The following is a 15,763-nucleotide window of genomic DNA, read 5'->3' as shown; positions in this document are numbered from 1 at the left end:
TCAAATAAAGTAAGCATGGTATTCAGATATAGGTTGGTCAAAGTTTTTTTGTTTTGTTTTGTTTTGATAGATGGGGAAACAGGCGTGATGTAATCAGCTAGCTGCTTTGTATCAAGTCGGGACTAAAACCCAGGTCTTATCTCTCAGCACACCATGTGGGATACTACTCTCAGCAGGAAAGCAGATCATCTGACCCTAAATCATTCCCATCCTCCTAGATTCAGGCCATGATGTTGTGGTAAAGAATACAACTTGAGAAAGTCTCAGGGAAACCAGATTCGTGGTTTATTTTCACAGAGAAACCCAAGAGTAGAAAATTCCCCCTGCAAAATTGTCACGGTGATTTCATGTCACAAATGGAGCAAATGAAGAAAGCATCTGGTTTCTCCCATGAGGCTGGTGGTGACAGAGACACCACGGTGGAGTGGGAAGAAACAAGGAACAGGTGAGCCAGGTCTGGCCCAGAAGACGGGGGTCAGCACCCAGGCCGGGGCGGCTCAGGCTGGGACAGCTGGAGAGCAGCTCAGTCAGACTCCTTGCCGACAGGTGTGTATAGGTCTCAGTTGTGACTCAAAGTGGTTTTCTAGGGGGAAAAAAATATCAAATGATCCAATGTGATCCCCCTGAATCTGTTGAGGCTGATATGCTTTCCTCTGGCTCCGGGCTCAGCGGCTTCATTGCTGCCCTGCCTGTTCCGCCTGCAGCTCCCTCACGTTTAGCTCCTACCTAAAACAAATTTTGTGGCTCCACCAATAACAGCTTCCCCCCTGGAGCCTCACTTCGTCCCACCTGGGAACTTCTACCCACAGTTCCCGGGTCAGTTGTGACCCTGTTCCCTGTCCTTGCTGTGCAGTGCCCGCTCTCTCCAGCCCCTCATTCGGCACTCACAGGTGCTCTCCTGTGTCCTCAGTGAATTTCTTTCCACACCCCACAATGGCGTCTGCATCTCCTGAAGCTCCTTACAGCATCCACCCAGAGGAAACCTGACTTCAGGTAGCTGACTGAGGTTCCAGGAGTTGTCAAGACCCCAGCCTACCCCAGAGGTGACCCTGCCTCAGCTGGGAGGAGGCCACCTTGTGCTCGACACTTACCTACCAAAACTTCACCCACTGCAGCAGGCCAGGGCGCACCCGGGAAGCCTGAAGGATGAGGAGAGCGGCTGAGTGCACACTGCACTGTCCCCTCCACTCTCTCTGGCCTCAGGCCCCTTCTCTCTGGACCCTGATTCTCTCTGTCCCCCTACTCACCGAGGAAGAAATCGTGGCTCCTCCCTGGAAAGAGAAGATCAGAGGAGGTGACATGGGGCTACAGTGGCGTCTACACTGCTTTGTCCTCAGGAATCACCAAGAGCCCAATGGCAGGGGCAGGCACAAGCCAGGATTATCACCAAGGACCTTCAGTCTGACTGGACATTGAGTCTATGGTTTTGTTCCCACAGTGGACTTATCACCCTAGGTCTATACAGAGCCATGATGTCCCGAGGACACTAGGAAAGCACCATTCATATATGGCCCCTGAGGACACCATGACCACAGGAGGGACAAGGGCTTTATTGTTTGGAGATATGGAGAGAAAAATCCCTGACCTATTTTTCTTTGCCAGGCTAATTAGTATCTAGCATATTCTTTTCCTACTGTTGTAAGATTGCTTTCCTTGCAGCTAAGTGAAAAAAAACCTCTTAAGTATTTTTTTTTCTTTTATTTCCTTCAAGGCATGGAGGATTTGGTTTCCCACCAAGAGTTCCTGGGCTAGCTACCCCAAAGTGCCAGTCTGCTCTCCTACCCGCTCATACACACACACACACACACACACACACACACACACACACACACACACTCAAAAAAGAAGTTGACACAGAGCAAGCACTACAAAGAAAGAAAAGCCACCTGTGTGTTTGTCCTGGCGGGACATAATTTGTTAGAGCCACATTCTGTCTCCGAAAGGATCTTCAGATCCTTCCCAGTTTTCTCTGTTGCTCTAACTGCCCCCTTTGAACCTCCTCTGAGACCATAACTGTGAGGAATGCTGACCACTCCCTCTGCCCCCCACTTCCAAACTGCTCTCAGGGCACCTGAGTCTCCCTCATGAAGGGACGTGGAGGCCTGTTTGTCAAAGTGAACAGGTGGGCCCTACAGTGAATGCCCCTGCCTCTCCCCCCTGCAGAGACACCCCCACCATGAGAAATCAGGGCAGTGGCAAGTCTCACCTTAGCAGGGGTCTTGACCTGCCCGTAGTAGGCCGTGGGATATGCCTGCTGGTTGTAATTGTAGTTCTGTGGGAGCAAGAGCGGGCGGGGACAGGAGTGGGGTGTGGGAGGGAAGGAGAAGGATGAAGACTTTTTGCTCTGGAAGAAGCCCCCCAAGGCCCTGCCCCTGCTAGATGTTTCCTGAAGCCTGCTTTCTCCCCTCTGTGACGGGTTTCATAGACAGCTCCAGCCAGCCAGAGCCCAGCCCTCGCCCCACTGCACTCTCTAGCCCAAAGGGCCTGCCTCCTCCCTCCCTGGTACTTCTCCCAACTCCTCATGTGTGACTTGGGATGTGAGGGTCGGAGACCATGGAAGAAGTAGAGTCTAAATCAAGCCATCAGGGGACAGATGTCTTGCCTTGGAAGTTACGGCTGGCACCTCTTGCCTTCCTGAGCCAGGCTGAGGAAACTATTGGGTGGGGGAGTAAAAGAGAATTTCAGATGGGCCAGACTCAGGAATAGGGCTGAGAGGGACCAAGGGCCTTCCAGGGGAGTCTGAGGACAAAGACACCCACCTGATCAGCACCGCCAGCCCTCTTCTGTAATGTATACACGTCTGCATCCTGGGAGGGGGAAAGAAGCCACAGTAGCATCTCCATGGTCCTTCAGCCTTGCTGGGCTTCCAGGGCTCTCTCTTCCTGCTGCCTAAGCCCTGCCCTCCTCTGGGAGACCCATCTCACCCAACCCACCCCTCCATCCTAAGCCAGTGGCCCAGATAGATGTAGGACATAGATATCCACACTCAGGGCTGGGGAGTGATGGTGGAGAGTCAGGTTGGGCAATACCACACCACCCACACACTGGGAGCACTGGCAACTCTGGCCCGAGAATGCACTAGAATGGCAAGAATTGAGTCCACACAGGCTCCTCTGGGGCAGACCCAGATCCCTTAGCCACAGCCTACCAAAAAATTGTCTACACCAACCGCTGCTACTCCCTTATAGGCCCTTTAATCCCCACACCAATGCTCTTCCCTGCAAGGTCCTTGGAAGGACCAGTTATTATTTCTGAAGCTAAACAATTAGGTTAGCTCCTAGTCAAAAAAGGGGGGAACAATACCAGGAAGTCCTGTCTAACCTAATTCTGCCTCATTCACACCTGACCTGAATTCTTAACCCCACTCTTTGCTCTGTGACACTGAGGTCACAAACTGGTTGTCCATAGGCTTTCAGACATTTTTTGCTTGGGCTCATTTAAAAAAAAAAAAAAAGACTAGTTGCAAACAATTAAAAATCATATTTCTAGATTTTCTCAAAAATCAGATGACATAGCAACAGTGGCCCTACCTGCATGCATAACAACATTCAACCGAGGGCCCTAACCCACCTGTGGAGTCTCACATGCCTGGCCCAGGAGGACGACCTTTGCCTTGGGGCCCAAAGGTTCTAATTCCCAAAGGCCAATGGCCATGCAGAACCAAGGTGTGGAGTTCTACAGGCCCCAAAGATCCTGCTCATCCTCCCAAGATTCAGATATTCAGACATCCTGCACCTGCACACACTTGAACCTGATCTGATCCCCATACTCTCATTCTCCCTCCAGTTTTCCCTAGTCTTTCTCCCCCAGTGCCACTTTTTGGCACCGACAGTTGACCCCAGCCCCAGATCCCACCTCATGGTCTCCCTGCACCTGCTCACCCTGAAATACCCACCCAGCTGTGGCTCCCTCTGAGCCAGGCCAAGCCCAGCAGGATCAGCAGCAGGGCAGAGACAGTGGCTAGCTTCATGATTCTGTGCCTCTGGAGGCCTCAGCCTTGGAGCCTGGGCTTTTATCCCTGGGAGGCCCTCCCACCCTGCTCCTTCAGTGACGCAAGGCTTCTCTCCCACCCCACCCCCACTCAAGGTTGCACAAATTCAGGAGGGTGGGGAAGGAAGGAGGCACCCTCCCTCAGCAGGGAGGGGAAGAAACTGGGACAGCCACATCAGCATGCCACCTGCCAAAGGCCCCAAGCTCCTGAGGTCCCCTAGAGCTGAGCTTCCTCACCTTGAAAAGAGAACTTCTGCCCCCCTTACCTCAGTAATTTCTTTCCAGTTGAAGAAAGGAGTTCTCTGTTTGAAATTCTGGAGGGAGAAGGAGCCATGAGAGAGGCTTGGGGTGGGGTGGGGGGCAATACCCAGAGGGTGGGAAGTGGCAGCAAACGGGCAGATTTCCAGGTGGCCTTGGAATGGACTTGAGAGGCTGGGTGCAACTTCGTGAAGATAAGCTTGTAGGAGATTGTGGGTGGTCATTTTGAGATGGCATTGGTGACAAGATTTGGGTGAGATGACCCATCTCAAAAATGAAAAGAAAGGCAATTTGGGGACAAGTGGGCAGGAACTGGGGGTAACTGCCTTGAGGGAGGCATGGGGAAGGGCATGATGACGTGATCCCCAGTTCTTCAGAACGTGGGAATTCTCCTACCTCCCAGAGGCGGCGGAAGTAGAGGAGGGCTCGGGTGCTGGGGGACGGGACTCGGCCCTGTGGATGAAAGGTGGGGAGCAGGTTAGCAGGGTGCCCCACCCTGCTCACCTAAGCCCTGACTCGGGCTCTTGACCCTTCTCAGCCTTCAGAACCTCACTGTGACTAAGATTTGGAGGGGACTCTGGGAGTCTAAGGACACCAGAAACTTTTGGAAACGGAGGGAGAGAGAACTTAGATCTCTGAGCCATGAACCCACCTGCCCTCCCCTAACACAGAGCCTCTAGTCTCTCTCCCCACACCCCTCCCAGGTTTGGGGGTACAACATAATTGTAGATGAACCTCGGGACCAGGACCTGCCCCTACAACCCCTTCTCGCCTGCAGTGCCACCCCCTGGCATCTCACAAAGCTGTGGGTGTGCACCCCCCTCCCCAGCCCCAGACCACAGTGGAGACGGAAGAAAGCACCAGAGACCAGAGTGGGGGGCAGCTATGGTTTATTTCAAGGGTGAGGGTCTAGACTGGGGATGAGGGAGCGGTGTTTAGGAAGGGAGCGGGGGCTCCCATCCAGCTGGTAGCTCCTTGTCTGGAGGTCACGGGATGCGAAAGCTCCTCTGGTCCTGGGCAAAGAAATAGGTTCTAAGAGGGAGCTTGAGGAATACAAATTAGGGGGCATGGAGGGCCAAGGCAGGGTGGCATGGAGCATGTTCCAGAAATCTCTAGGGACCTTTTAGCCTGCCATTGTCAACTAGGCAAATCCAGATGGCCCAGCTTGGCCTGAGAACCCTCACGCCTCACCTGGAGCATTACATGGGGCTCCTCTGTCTTTACTGCTCACTCTGGGGACATCCTCAGCTCCCCTGTCCTCACTGTGAAGGAGGACCACGCTCCACACCTTCTCTGCCCTGTTGTCCCTCTTCCTACAGGACCTGCCTCTCCAGGAGACTGGCCCTTGCCATCCTGCCTAACTGTGATCATGGTCTCACTGCCCCGACAGATGGACAAAAATGCTTGGCAGTCTGTCCTGGTCCTGTGGGAAGTGTGATGTGTCCCCTGGCTCTCATTCAAACCAGAAATTTCCTGGAGCGGAGACCTTTTGCCCTCTCCTCTCTCACACTCTGCCTCATTCCCAAGAAAGAAAGCAGAGTCACCTTTCCCGGGTTTGGGTCATTCTACCTATCGCCACCCCTTTCTCTCAGAAAGACCACAAGTCCTGGGAAGGCAGGGGTCCGAGGCTTCACCCTTTTACACTAGGGCTCGGAACCTCATGCTCCCAGGCCAGTCAGTGGGGCAGCGTCACCCTGAAAATCAAGAGCCCAGGGCAAAAAGTAGCTGCTCCTCAGCCCCCACCTGTCATTTACTACCCAGGGAAAAGGAGACCTCGGGTCACCACATTTTTCAAGAGAGGACAGAAACCCAAATCATTAAATGAAGTCTCAACTTTTAAATGTTGGAAACTAATTTCTTTTTTTTTTTTTCATTTTGAACCAGGGATTGAACCCAGGAGCACTTAACCTCTGAGCCACATCCCCAGCCCTTATTTTATTTTTTAGTGAGACAGGGTCACCCTAAGTTGCTTAGGGTCCCGCTAGATTGCTGAGGCTGGCTTTGAACTTGCAATCCTCCTGCTTCAGGCTCCCAAGACACTGGAATTACACATGTGAGCCACTGAGCCCAGCCATTCTTTTATAATGGAGCTGAGAATCCAACCCAGGGCCTATGCAAGGCAGGCAAGCACTCTTCCACTGAGCCTCATCCCTAGCTCTCTAATTCACATTATTTAACACAATACAAAAGAGTGGCTCAAACAAATCACAGCTTCTGCCTGGGGAGTGTGTCTGGATTGTTCATTGCCCCTGCGTCCCCTCCCTTCCCGTCCAGCACCCCCACACTGCTATTCTGGTGTCAAATCGGCCTGGCCGGGAGGTTCCGCTCCAAGAGGGAGGGGTAGGAAGGAAGGAGAGAGAGGTTCTAGGTGCCAACTATCTTCTAAGGTTACATATGCACAGGACCCAGACTAACGCCTGTCACCCATCAGGCACTGGGCAGCTGTTTATTTCCTTTGCCTTTTTTCCTGTGTGTGTGTCAGTCCCACGTGGCCTTTTAGGGCTACTGGACTCCCATGCAATCTGTGCCTTATGATCAGGCCTACTTCCTTTTCCTTAACCTTCCTTTTCCTTAAACTTCCTTCCAGCTCTAGAGGGGAACCTGAGGTTCAGAACTGGGTCAGGTCTACATGTTGAGGCCTTAAAGAGGCTCATCCCATGCCTTCTTCCCGACTCCTAATAGTGTCCATATTCTCCCTGTCTTTTCATGTCTCTGCTGGCCCTCCCCAAGTTTTGTTGGTGGGTTGGGTTTGGGTTTTCGCCCTGCCTGAATACCTTCTTGGTGGCCATCATTTTTGTTCCCCTGGCTCAACAAGCAAAGGTTTCGCTTCTTCCCTATATTCCCCTCCCATTAAGATCAGGACTGAAAAAAAAAAAAAAGATCAGGACTGCAAGACCCGCCAGAACTTACCTTTTCTATGGCATCCCAGTTAATGAAACCCATTTTGGATTTAAAGTTCTGCAAAGAAAACAAAAGGAATATCCAAATCATGTCAGGATGTACTCGGCTCAGGGCTTCAGACCAGGAGAAGTCAAGGACTTCTGTTGACTGTTGGTACAGAAAGAGGATTTTACACTGTAGGACCAAGGGACGGGGCAGAGTGATCTTACAGAACTCACCTTCCAGAAAGTGTCGAAATTGAAGAGCCCAGGAGACGTCTGAGAGTTCTAAGGAACCAATGAGAAATGGGATGAGATCAAGAAGTCACTTTGTGAACAAGAGGCAGGGGCAGGAGATGAGGTGTCAAGAGGGGAGGCAAAGAGTGCTTGACAGCATGTTCCCAGCCCAAGGCGAAGGAGTGCCTCGGCTCACCACGGTATTGAGACCGCTGACAGCATCACCTCTTCCACTGTCCCCACTGGACCCTTGCCCCTGGGTGGGAGAAAGGGACTGCTCAGTGTAAGGCTCCCACATTCTGTTGGGCATGCATCTTCCCACCTGCGCAGGCCCAGTCTCCACCATTGCTCACAGTTCTCTGCTCCTCTCTGGAAACTGACCTGCTTTTCTTCATTACATGGTACCTAAAAGTCCCACCTCAAAAAGCCCTCCTAGGACGATTCTAGATAGCCCTACCCAGGCCGTGGAATCAGATTCACACTCTTGCCTCCACACTCTCCTATCCCAAAACACATCCAAAACAAGAGCAGCTAAGGTGTGGTTCCAGCATGCACCAATCTCTGTGCCTTATTCAGCCGTAATCCTATGCAGAAGCTGAGTCCATTTTGCAGACGAGGAAACTGAAATTCAAGAGGTGTCCAGCAGCTGGCCTCAGGATCTGTCTCCCTGTCTGGATTCTGTACTACCTTGGTCTGGTTATGATACAGAAAGCTCTATAAAAACTGTGGGAGGTAAGCGAGTCAGACTTCACTATCCCCTTTTCAATCAAAGATACCTCAGCTCAGAGAGGTTAACTGGCTTGCCTGAGGATGCAGAGTTGACACGTGAACCCCCATTTCTAACCCAAAGTTCAGCAACTTTCCACTTCTTCACACTGACCTCTTAAATATCATTTTAAACAATGACTCCTTGGCCATTCTTCTGTTACTTTAGTATGTTTTCTCCTTGCAAAAGTACTAAGGCTCTGATCCCAGTTGGGAGGAAGGGAGGGGATGAGTGAATGAAGGCGGGGGATGGAGATCCCCGACTGCCATTTTGGTCTCCCAGTGGTCAACCGACACAGTTTCAAAGCAGTTTACAAGAAGAAACTGACATTTTTGTTTCTTTCCCCGGGTCCTTGGCATTCTGACCCACGCCCCACCATTCCTTCTGCTAAAGCCAGCTCTGGCTGCCCCCTGGCTCACCTGATGATTGGACCCCCCAAGGAGGTGACTGCTCTCTCTGCTTTCCTAGGGGGACAGAACGTGGAGAAGTCAGTGGGGAGGAGAGGCAGAACAGCAGGGTGCAGGTCACAGATTTCAGGAATCAGGGGACTGAGACACGAGCATGACAGAAGACTTCCCAGGACCCCAAGAACGAGCTCTTTCTCTCCATGGAACTCCATCTTCCCTGGAAGATCCTGTTCAGCCTCCTCCCATGATGGACCAAGTCACTGCTCACTTATGGTGTTTATGGATAACATCACCCTCTCTGTTCATATTCGCTTCTGCAAGCTGCCCAGAATGCAACAGGGAGGGTCTCATTTCTCCCCTGGCTTCAAAGCAGGAACAAGGCAGGTTGTGGGACTGAATTGACTCAAACCGGAGGACCCCGGCTGGGCTAATGTCTGCACTGGGAAGAAAGGGGATGCCAGCTGGCAAGCCAGTGGGAGCCCAGGTGGCCCAGCAGAGCCCTTAGTCTCCTCCCAAATTAGAGGTAGGTTCCTCCATTGTCACTTCCTCGTTCCCAGAGCTAACACATAAACCGTAAACCCGGCTCTGCTCACATTGCTGCAGAGAGCTGACCTTCATTCACCCCGTTTACTAGGGACTCAGCCGCTACATTCAAGGCCGCCACCTCTCTACCCTGACGTTCCTGGAACGGCTGGGCCCTCCCTGTACTCCACTGAAGCCCCACAGGATGAGACAGTGAGATGCAGAGCCCTGTTCCAGATCCTGGGGCCATCTTCAAAAATATATGTGTTGACAATGCGATTCCTCTAAAAGTCCTTGGGAAGTTGTCAAAATAATTTTAAAATTAATTTGGAAGGATAAAGAGTTTAGGAGCAGGTAGAAAAACACTGGAAAAGGTCAGTGGTGGCAGGAGACTGGTGCTGATGGACAGTCACGGGCCATAAGCTACTGTAAGGAAAGCTGAGGGTTTCCCGCGCCAGGACGGACGAATCTATTCAGCACATCAGAACTCCCGGGAGCTCCCCCCAAAGTGAAGGTGTTTATTAATGGCATCTGAAATCAGCAGTGGAAATGATGTGACACTTGAGGCTGGAAATATCAGGTAGCTAGTGGTGGAAACATCAGTCACACTCATCCGTTTCCGCCCTTCTGCTGTGGCTTGCTTGCCCCTCAGGAAGGACCACCCAGCTCCAATCAGCGAACCTGTCTGGCTAGGCTGAGGGTGGGGCTAGAGCACTAGAGGCAAAGTAAAGTTCAGGGGGACTAAAGAGTTACACTGGGAAAAATGAAATCATATAAGTATTGATGATACTGGAAAAGAGTTGGCCTGTAAAGCCGTACACCAAGAGCAGAAACCACAGAGGAAAAGAGGGAGATTTTTGACTCTTGATGTCATTAAGACATTGGGGTATAAAAAACTAGAAAAAAAAAAAGAGTTACAAACTGAGGAAAAAAATTTTAAACATGTGAACCAATGCAAAGTTAGCACCCTGCCAGGCAGATTCGTGCACACCTGTAATCCCAGCGCCTCAGGAGGCTGAGGCAGGAAGGTCACAAGTTCAAGGTCTCCTTAGGGAGACCGTGTGTCAAAAGATAAAAAGGGCTTATCTTTTGTAGCTTTTTGTAGGATGTAGCTCAATGGTAGAGCACCCCTGATCTAATCTCCAGTACCCCAAGAAGGGTGGGGGCTGCTAGCATCCTAATACCTGAGGAGCTCTCAGAGAGCCAGTTTATCTGAGGGCCGCCCACAACCACCCCATCCTCTCCCTCCTGGCCTTGTTCCTCGCTGCCACCAATGCGTGGCCCCACAGGGCAGCATCCCGAGGAGCTGGTGAGAACTGCGGAAGCTCAGCCCCACCCGGACCTGTTGAGTCAGGACCCACCTTTGCACAAGGGCTCTAGGTGTGCGTACCTCACTCTGCTGACCCTAATGTCCAGATTCCCAGAACAACTAGGAGGAAATGTGTTCTCCAGGAAACTTCCCTGCCAGAGTTCACTGCATTCTGCTCCCTGGCCGGGGATGGGACAATGAAATGATTCTGTTTCTCAAACACGGGTTCACATGGCGTGCCCCAGGGCCCATCTGCGGTGTTCAGTGAGGTGTATCACAAAAGAGTCACCATGAACTCTGACCCTGGAGGCTCTTGGTATGATTAAGAATCTGCCTTCAGTGTCTTCCACCTAAACTGTCAGTCCCCCCCACCCCCCGAAGAAGGGAATAGGGCTGAGCCCAGTGGACGCCTGAGAGCTGGCACAGTGACAGGTTTGTCTCTCACCTGACTCCCAGATCCTCCGGCCTGTCGGGCTTCATTCCCTGGGTTGTCACACTGTGGGAGAAAGAGAAGACTTGTTGTCCCCTCCCAACCACCAGCCCCAAAATGGGGCTTTTAACTGGCCCTCCTCAGCCCACAAGGGATGACCCCTCTTGTTTTTCTCCCCACAGTCTGAGGGAGATTTGTGCCCAGGTGACCCCCTAGCCGCTGACCTCGGGCTTGTATCCACCACTGCCACCACTGCTGCTGCCTGAGGAAGGGCCCGAGTCGGATCCCTGCAAGGAAAAGCAGGGGTCACACGCTGGCTGACTGGGCCTGGCAGAGGGACCAGGGCGTTCCAGTCATTTTATGGATTTTTGAGAAACACCCTCCCGGGAGACTTCACCCTTCCTTCGGAACACGTGAGGACGTGTCCAGGGCTGTGGTGCAGAGATGGGCGCCTCCAGTACCCATCTCTCCCCAGTCTTTAGCCAGTTGGTCACTGAGGGAAGTTGTTCTGAGCACGGAGAAGACCAAGTGTGTATTTGGAAGCCGGAGATGATTTGGGGAGTCTGAGCTGTTGCCCTGCGCCCCCCACCAGCCACCAGGAGCCGCCATCCAGCCACCAGGGGGCAGGTGGGCTCCTTCGGCCCCAGCCCTTCCCCTTGGAACCCAGGAAGGAAATGGGACTTGGAGAGTCCTTACCTTGGACACTGAAAAGCTTTGATCCAATTCCCTGGAGTTTTCTGGCTGTCGTTCCTAGCCAGGGGAGAGGGAGAGACATAAGGGGCAGCAAGTTAAAGCAGCTCGCTATTTGGGTTTGTCACAATTTCTGACCTTGTCTGGCCTGACATCCTTCCCAAACCCCCAAGGAGCCTGTGCGGCCCCTCACCTAAGGCAGACCCCTCCTGGCCTCTCCTGCACCATGCGGGAGCCCCACCTGTGGCCACAGTTATTAGTGCCGTCTACACCACAGCCCTGTGCACGTCCTCACGTGTTCTGAGAGCTTCCCAAACAACTATGGTATTTTTCTGTGCCCACCTCTTTTCTTCCCTCCCCCACTGCCAACTCCACTCAGACTTGCCCAGTGGGCAAGGAATAGAGGTTAGACAGGAGGTAGGACTTCCCTGCTGTGGTAGGGTGGGAGGGAAGGAAGTAGAGTAGGTAGGAGTAGACAGGGCAGCTTTTGGGTAAATCGGACGTGCCTGAGTGAGGAGCCTTGTAGTTGGACTGGGAAGGTGGGGGAGCCCCAGGATGATGACTGCCCGTGATGCCACCCACCCCTGAGCTGTGGTGGCTTCTAGGGGACCCAGAGCCCATCTCCTCCGAAGGCACCACCAGGACCTCATCCCATCCCTGCCCTCAGACAAGGGGCAGAACTTACCCGGCTGGACCCAGAGCTGCTGCCACTGCCACTGTTGCCACTGCTGCTGCCACTGTGACTGCTGCCACCACTGCTGCTGCCACCATGGCTGCTGCCACCGCTGCTGCCACCATGGCTGCTGCCACCGCTGCTGCCGCCACCGTGGCTGCTGCCGCCACTGCCTGACTGTGAGCTGCTGCTTCCCTGAGGGGCAGGATGGAGGGTGGGGACAGGGACCATGATTTGTTCCTCCTCCGCTTGCCTCCAGCCAGGACAAGGGGAGCCGAATGTCCCCTCCCTCCACAGCGGCCGGTCCTCTTACCCCAGAGTTGCTAGAGCTTCCACCGGAGCCGGAGGGTGGGGGGTTGGTGCACTGCAGGAGGAAGGGGCCGACCTGGCTAAGTGTCCATCGCTCCTCTCCCAGCAGGCCCCACCCGCTGCCTGGGCTCGGCCTCCTTTCTTCTCCGCCCTCTCATTGCTCTCCCCAGCTCCTCCTGTACCCTCCTCTCCCCAGTCAATCTTCCCGCCACCCCAGCCCTCCCTTCCCCCTCTCCTTCCTTTCTGTCACTCCCCCTCTTTCTGTCACTTGCACCCAGATGCCCCCTCTGTCCCCAGACTCTCCTTCTTACCCCTGAATTTTGGCTGCTGCCTCTCACTGAACCATAGCCAGGCTGGGCCACTGCTCCCTGCAGGGAAGGGGAGACTGTGGGATCCGGAAGAACCAGGGAGGCTGGAAAGTGTGGACTCGGAGGAGGGCGGGGTGGGCGGCAGGGTGGGGTGGTCACTTTACCTGAGTATCGGTCCCAAAGCTTTGGGACCCTCCACTGCCTCCCTGGCCTGAGGACCCTCCCAGAGAGTTGGTTCCGAAGCTGCCTTCTGAGCCTCCAGGGTGTCCCTGGCCCCAGGGAGACCCTGGGCCTCCAAAATTGCCCTGATTATGGCCTAACATGCCATGGCCTCCAGATGTTCCCTGCAAAGACAGAACATCTGCACTCAGTGTGGCCATCTCTGACTCTGATGGGGGGAGGGAGGACCAAACAGCCGTAGATGGACAGGAGCCAGAAAAGGCAGGGACCAGGTTGAGAGGCTGCACAGCCGCAGAGGAAGGGTACATAATGTGCAAAAAACTGCCCAGAAGCCACAGATAAGAAACGCATTTGTCCCTTAGTCGCCCCAGGACCTCAGCCCACTGCCCACTCCCAGCCTCTCACCCAAGCCTCAGAGCCGCGGGCCGCATCCACTCCGTGGTGAATGGCGTTCTCCACCTGTCTGCCGGCCTCGTTCCCAGTGTTCTCCAGGGTCCGGGCGGCTTCCCCAAGCCTGTGGCTGACAGTGTCCCCCAGCTCCCTGGTTCTAGAGGCAACTTCTCCACCCCCTTGGCCAATGGCATCCTGGATTCCAGAGCTGGCTGCCTCCTTAGCTCCTTGGCCAATGGCCTCCCCAACTCCATTGCTAATAGCGTCTCCCAGCCCTTGCCCCGCGCTCTCCCCTCCACCCTGCAGTGGGCCAGCAGCCCCGCTGCCCAGGCACAGGGCCAGCAGGAGGCAGGCCAAGGACCCGTGTAACTTCATCTCTGTCCGGCTCCCTCTCTCTCTCCCCGGAGCGTCTCTGTCCCACCAATCTGTTTCTTGTCACCCCTTCCCTCCTCTGGCCCGAGCCCTCTGCCTTCCTCTTCCACTGCCTTCCTGTTCTCCCTCCCTCCAGGTTCACAGCCTTCTCTCCTTTCCCAGACACCCCTGCCTTCCCAGAGTCCTCCTCCCTGTCACTACTCCTTATACTGTAGGTTGGGAGAAGGTGACAGGGCTGGGCAGCCAGGGTTCCTCCCCCAGTGACTCAGGGGCCAGCCACCGATAGGCTAATGAGCCGTAATTGTGAGTCTGAGAGTCTGTCGAAACAGAGAGGGAGCCCGGGCACAGGGAGGGAGAACTGGAATGGGACGGATACAAGAGTGTTCCAGTTGCCCAACCCAGGAATTTGGGGCGCAGGGTGGGGACAGGGGCATCTAAGGAGATAGTTGTTGGTATCTCCTGGAGGCGTTGGAGGTAGGTGGGGGGCACCTGGGAGACAGTAATCCAGGCAGGACCCCAGCAAGGAGGGGAAGCCCCCTGGGAGGGCCCTGGCCTAGACACATGCAGGCCTAGGAGGAGAGGCAGGTGCCTTTTCTCGGCCCTTCTCAGTGTCAGCTGGCCTTCACTGCTCCCATCTCCCCCACCCCTACTGCCACCTAAAGGTGCCTTACACCTTCCAGCCCATGGAGAGACACCGGAAGCCATGGGGCCAAATTGGAGGTTCTGAGGTTCGAGAAGGAATGGCGGGCTCCTGAGAGTGGTCCTCAAGGATTTCAGTTGGTGTCCACGATGCTCTCAGCTGAGAGAGCTGGGTGTGGAGATGAGGAGCTGGGCGGGACAGTCACCCCCAGGGGAGAGTGGGAGGGAAGGTCCAAGGGAGGGAGCAGCTGACCCAGGCTTCCATCCTGTTTACCCCTGTGCCTGTGTGAGTTCATGGCCACCCAGGAGGGGAGGGACCGCATCAGCTCACCGCACCCACCCCTCATCCTCCCCTAGGAGCTGGTGCTGGTCAGGGAGCAGGGTTAGCACAAGGTCAGGAGCCATCGTGGCCCTTATCCTCAGTCCAGCCTGCATGAGGATCTTGGGAGTCCTCCCCAGGCCTCACCCCTGCTTGGCAAGTATGGCTGCCTCTCTGTTCCCAGGGGCCCCAGGTCCTCCCACTTGGCACGGTCTCGTATCACTGGGATTCATCACCCGGTTAGGAGGGGCCGGTTTCCATCTGCCTTTCTCAATGTCTCTCTGTCAGTCTCTCCCTTCCTCTCTTTCTCCACCCTGACACCCGCACCCGACTTGTAACATCCAACACTTCTTAGCATGTAAACACCTTCCCTGCCTGTCCTCAGCCCCCACCTCCCTGTTGTTCCATCTCTGACTCTGTAATGGTGATAATAGTGGTGATGGTGATAATAACAAAAATAACAATAATTGCAACTCCAGTTTATCAAAGGCTTTCTATGTGCCCAGCACCAGACTAAGCACATTCAGAATCATACAAATAGGTCGTACTATTATCCCATTTAAGGACCTAGACACTAGACTCAGAGAGGACGACACCCTGAGCCAGCCCAGACCTGCCTCACTCCTTGAGCCCCAGCCCCAGAGCCTTTTCTGTCATTTCAGTGTCTTATGCCACCCCCTGCTTGTCAAAACCTCCGGCTGTCCTCTGAATGGAGTTGAATTTATGAGATGCAGGAAGGAATCTGGCCCCCCAGGATTGGTGCTGGAAGCCCCAGCCCCTGGGCTTACTGCTTCCTTCGACCACAGATCAGGATCAAGGGCAGAGGACACTGACTGTCCGGACTCCCTCAGTGGACCCCACCTTCACAGTGCTGTACCCATGTCCCCTTCCTTCTCCATTCTTCATCAGTAATATATTGATACCAGTAATCTTTAGCTTACCTTCCCACTTAAGGATATTTTAAGAGGATGCTTTCATCAGCTATGCAAGTGGAAAGTCAGAATCACTTCTCCCCAGATAGAAATTCCAGAAAAACAGAGATGTAAACAATGGTATTGCACTACAGCAGGAAGTTCAACAGGTAG

The 15,763-nt window shown here is 53.9% G+C and overlaps 2 protein-coding genes across 15 annotated transcripts; both read right to left on the bottom strand.

Moving 5' to 3' along the window:
- Positions 1 to 263: 263 nt before the first annotated feature.
- On the bottom strand, positions 264 to 4,053 carry LOC144371027 (dermokine-like). 4 transcript variants are annotated; one of them, XM_078033235.1, is made up of 7 exons: positions 3,896 to 4,053; positions 2,760 to 2,807; positions 2,603 to 2,653; positions 2,207 to 2,272; positions 1,248 to 1,271; positions 1,092 to 1,139; positions 264 to 583 (listed from the first exon to the last, which is right to left on the bottom strand). In XM_078033235.1, exons 1-6 carry the CDS (start codon positions 3,968 to 3,970, stop codon positions 1,092 to 1,094), a joined length of 312 nt encoding a protein of 103 aa, XP_077889361.1. In that variant the 5' UTR covers positions 3,971 to 4,053; the 3' UTR covers positions 264 to 583. The 4 variants fall into 4 exon arrangements, with proteins under 4 accessions (XP_077889361.1, XP_077889362.1, XP_077889363.1 ...); XM_078033236.1 differs by lacking the exon at positions 1,092 to 1,139; XM_078033237.1 differs by lacking the exon at positions 2,603 to 2,653.
- A 42-nt stretch (positions 4,054 to 4,095) lies between these two features.
- Positions 4,096 to 15,758, bottom strand: LOC101970661 (dermokine). Of its 11 annotated transcripts, none has more exons than XM_078033173.1 (14): positions 15,620 to 15,758; positions 12,943 to 13,122; positions 12,782 to 12,838; positions 12,475 to 12,525; positions 12,174 to 12,356; positions 11,495 to 11,548; positions 11,023 to 11,085; positions 10,814 to 10,864; positions 8,550 to 8,594; positions 7,561 to 7,620; positions 7,368 to 7,415; positions 7,159 to 7,206; positions 4,645 to 4,701; positions 4,096 to 4,304 (listed from the first exon to the last, which is right to left on the bottom strand). In XM_078033173.1, the coding sequence occupies exons 2-14, from the start codon at positions 13,099 to 13,101 to the stop codon at positions 4,224 to 4,226; spliced, it is 957 nt and encodes a 318-aa protein (XP_077889299.1). In that variant the 5' UTR covers positions 13,102 to 13,122; positions 15,620 to 15,758; the 3' UTR covers positions 4,096 to 4,223. The 11 variants fall into 11 exon arrangements, with proteins under 11 accessions (XP_077889299.1, XP_040135415.2, XP_077889296.1 ...); XM_040279481.2 differs by lacking the exon at positions 15,620 to 15,758 and adding an exon at positions 13,364 to 15,557; XM_078033170.1 differs by lacking the exons at positions 11,023 to 11,085; positions 15,620 to 15,758 and adding an exon at positions 13,364 to 15,560.
- Between the last annotated feature and the right edge of the window lie 5 nt (positions 15,759 to 15,763).

This window comes from Ictidomys tridecemlineatus, chromosome 15 (genome assembly GCF_052094955.1).
Source record: "Ictidomys tridecemlineatus isolate mIctTri1 chromosome 15, mIctTri1.hap1, whole genome shotgun sequence".
NCBI lineage: Eukaryota > Metazoa > Chordata > Mammalia > Rodentia > Sciuridae > Ictidomys > Ictidomys tridecemlineatus.
The sequence above is the reverse complement of the archived record's forward strand: the minus strand, read 5'-3'. Positions and strand labels throughout refer to the sequence as shown.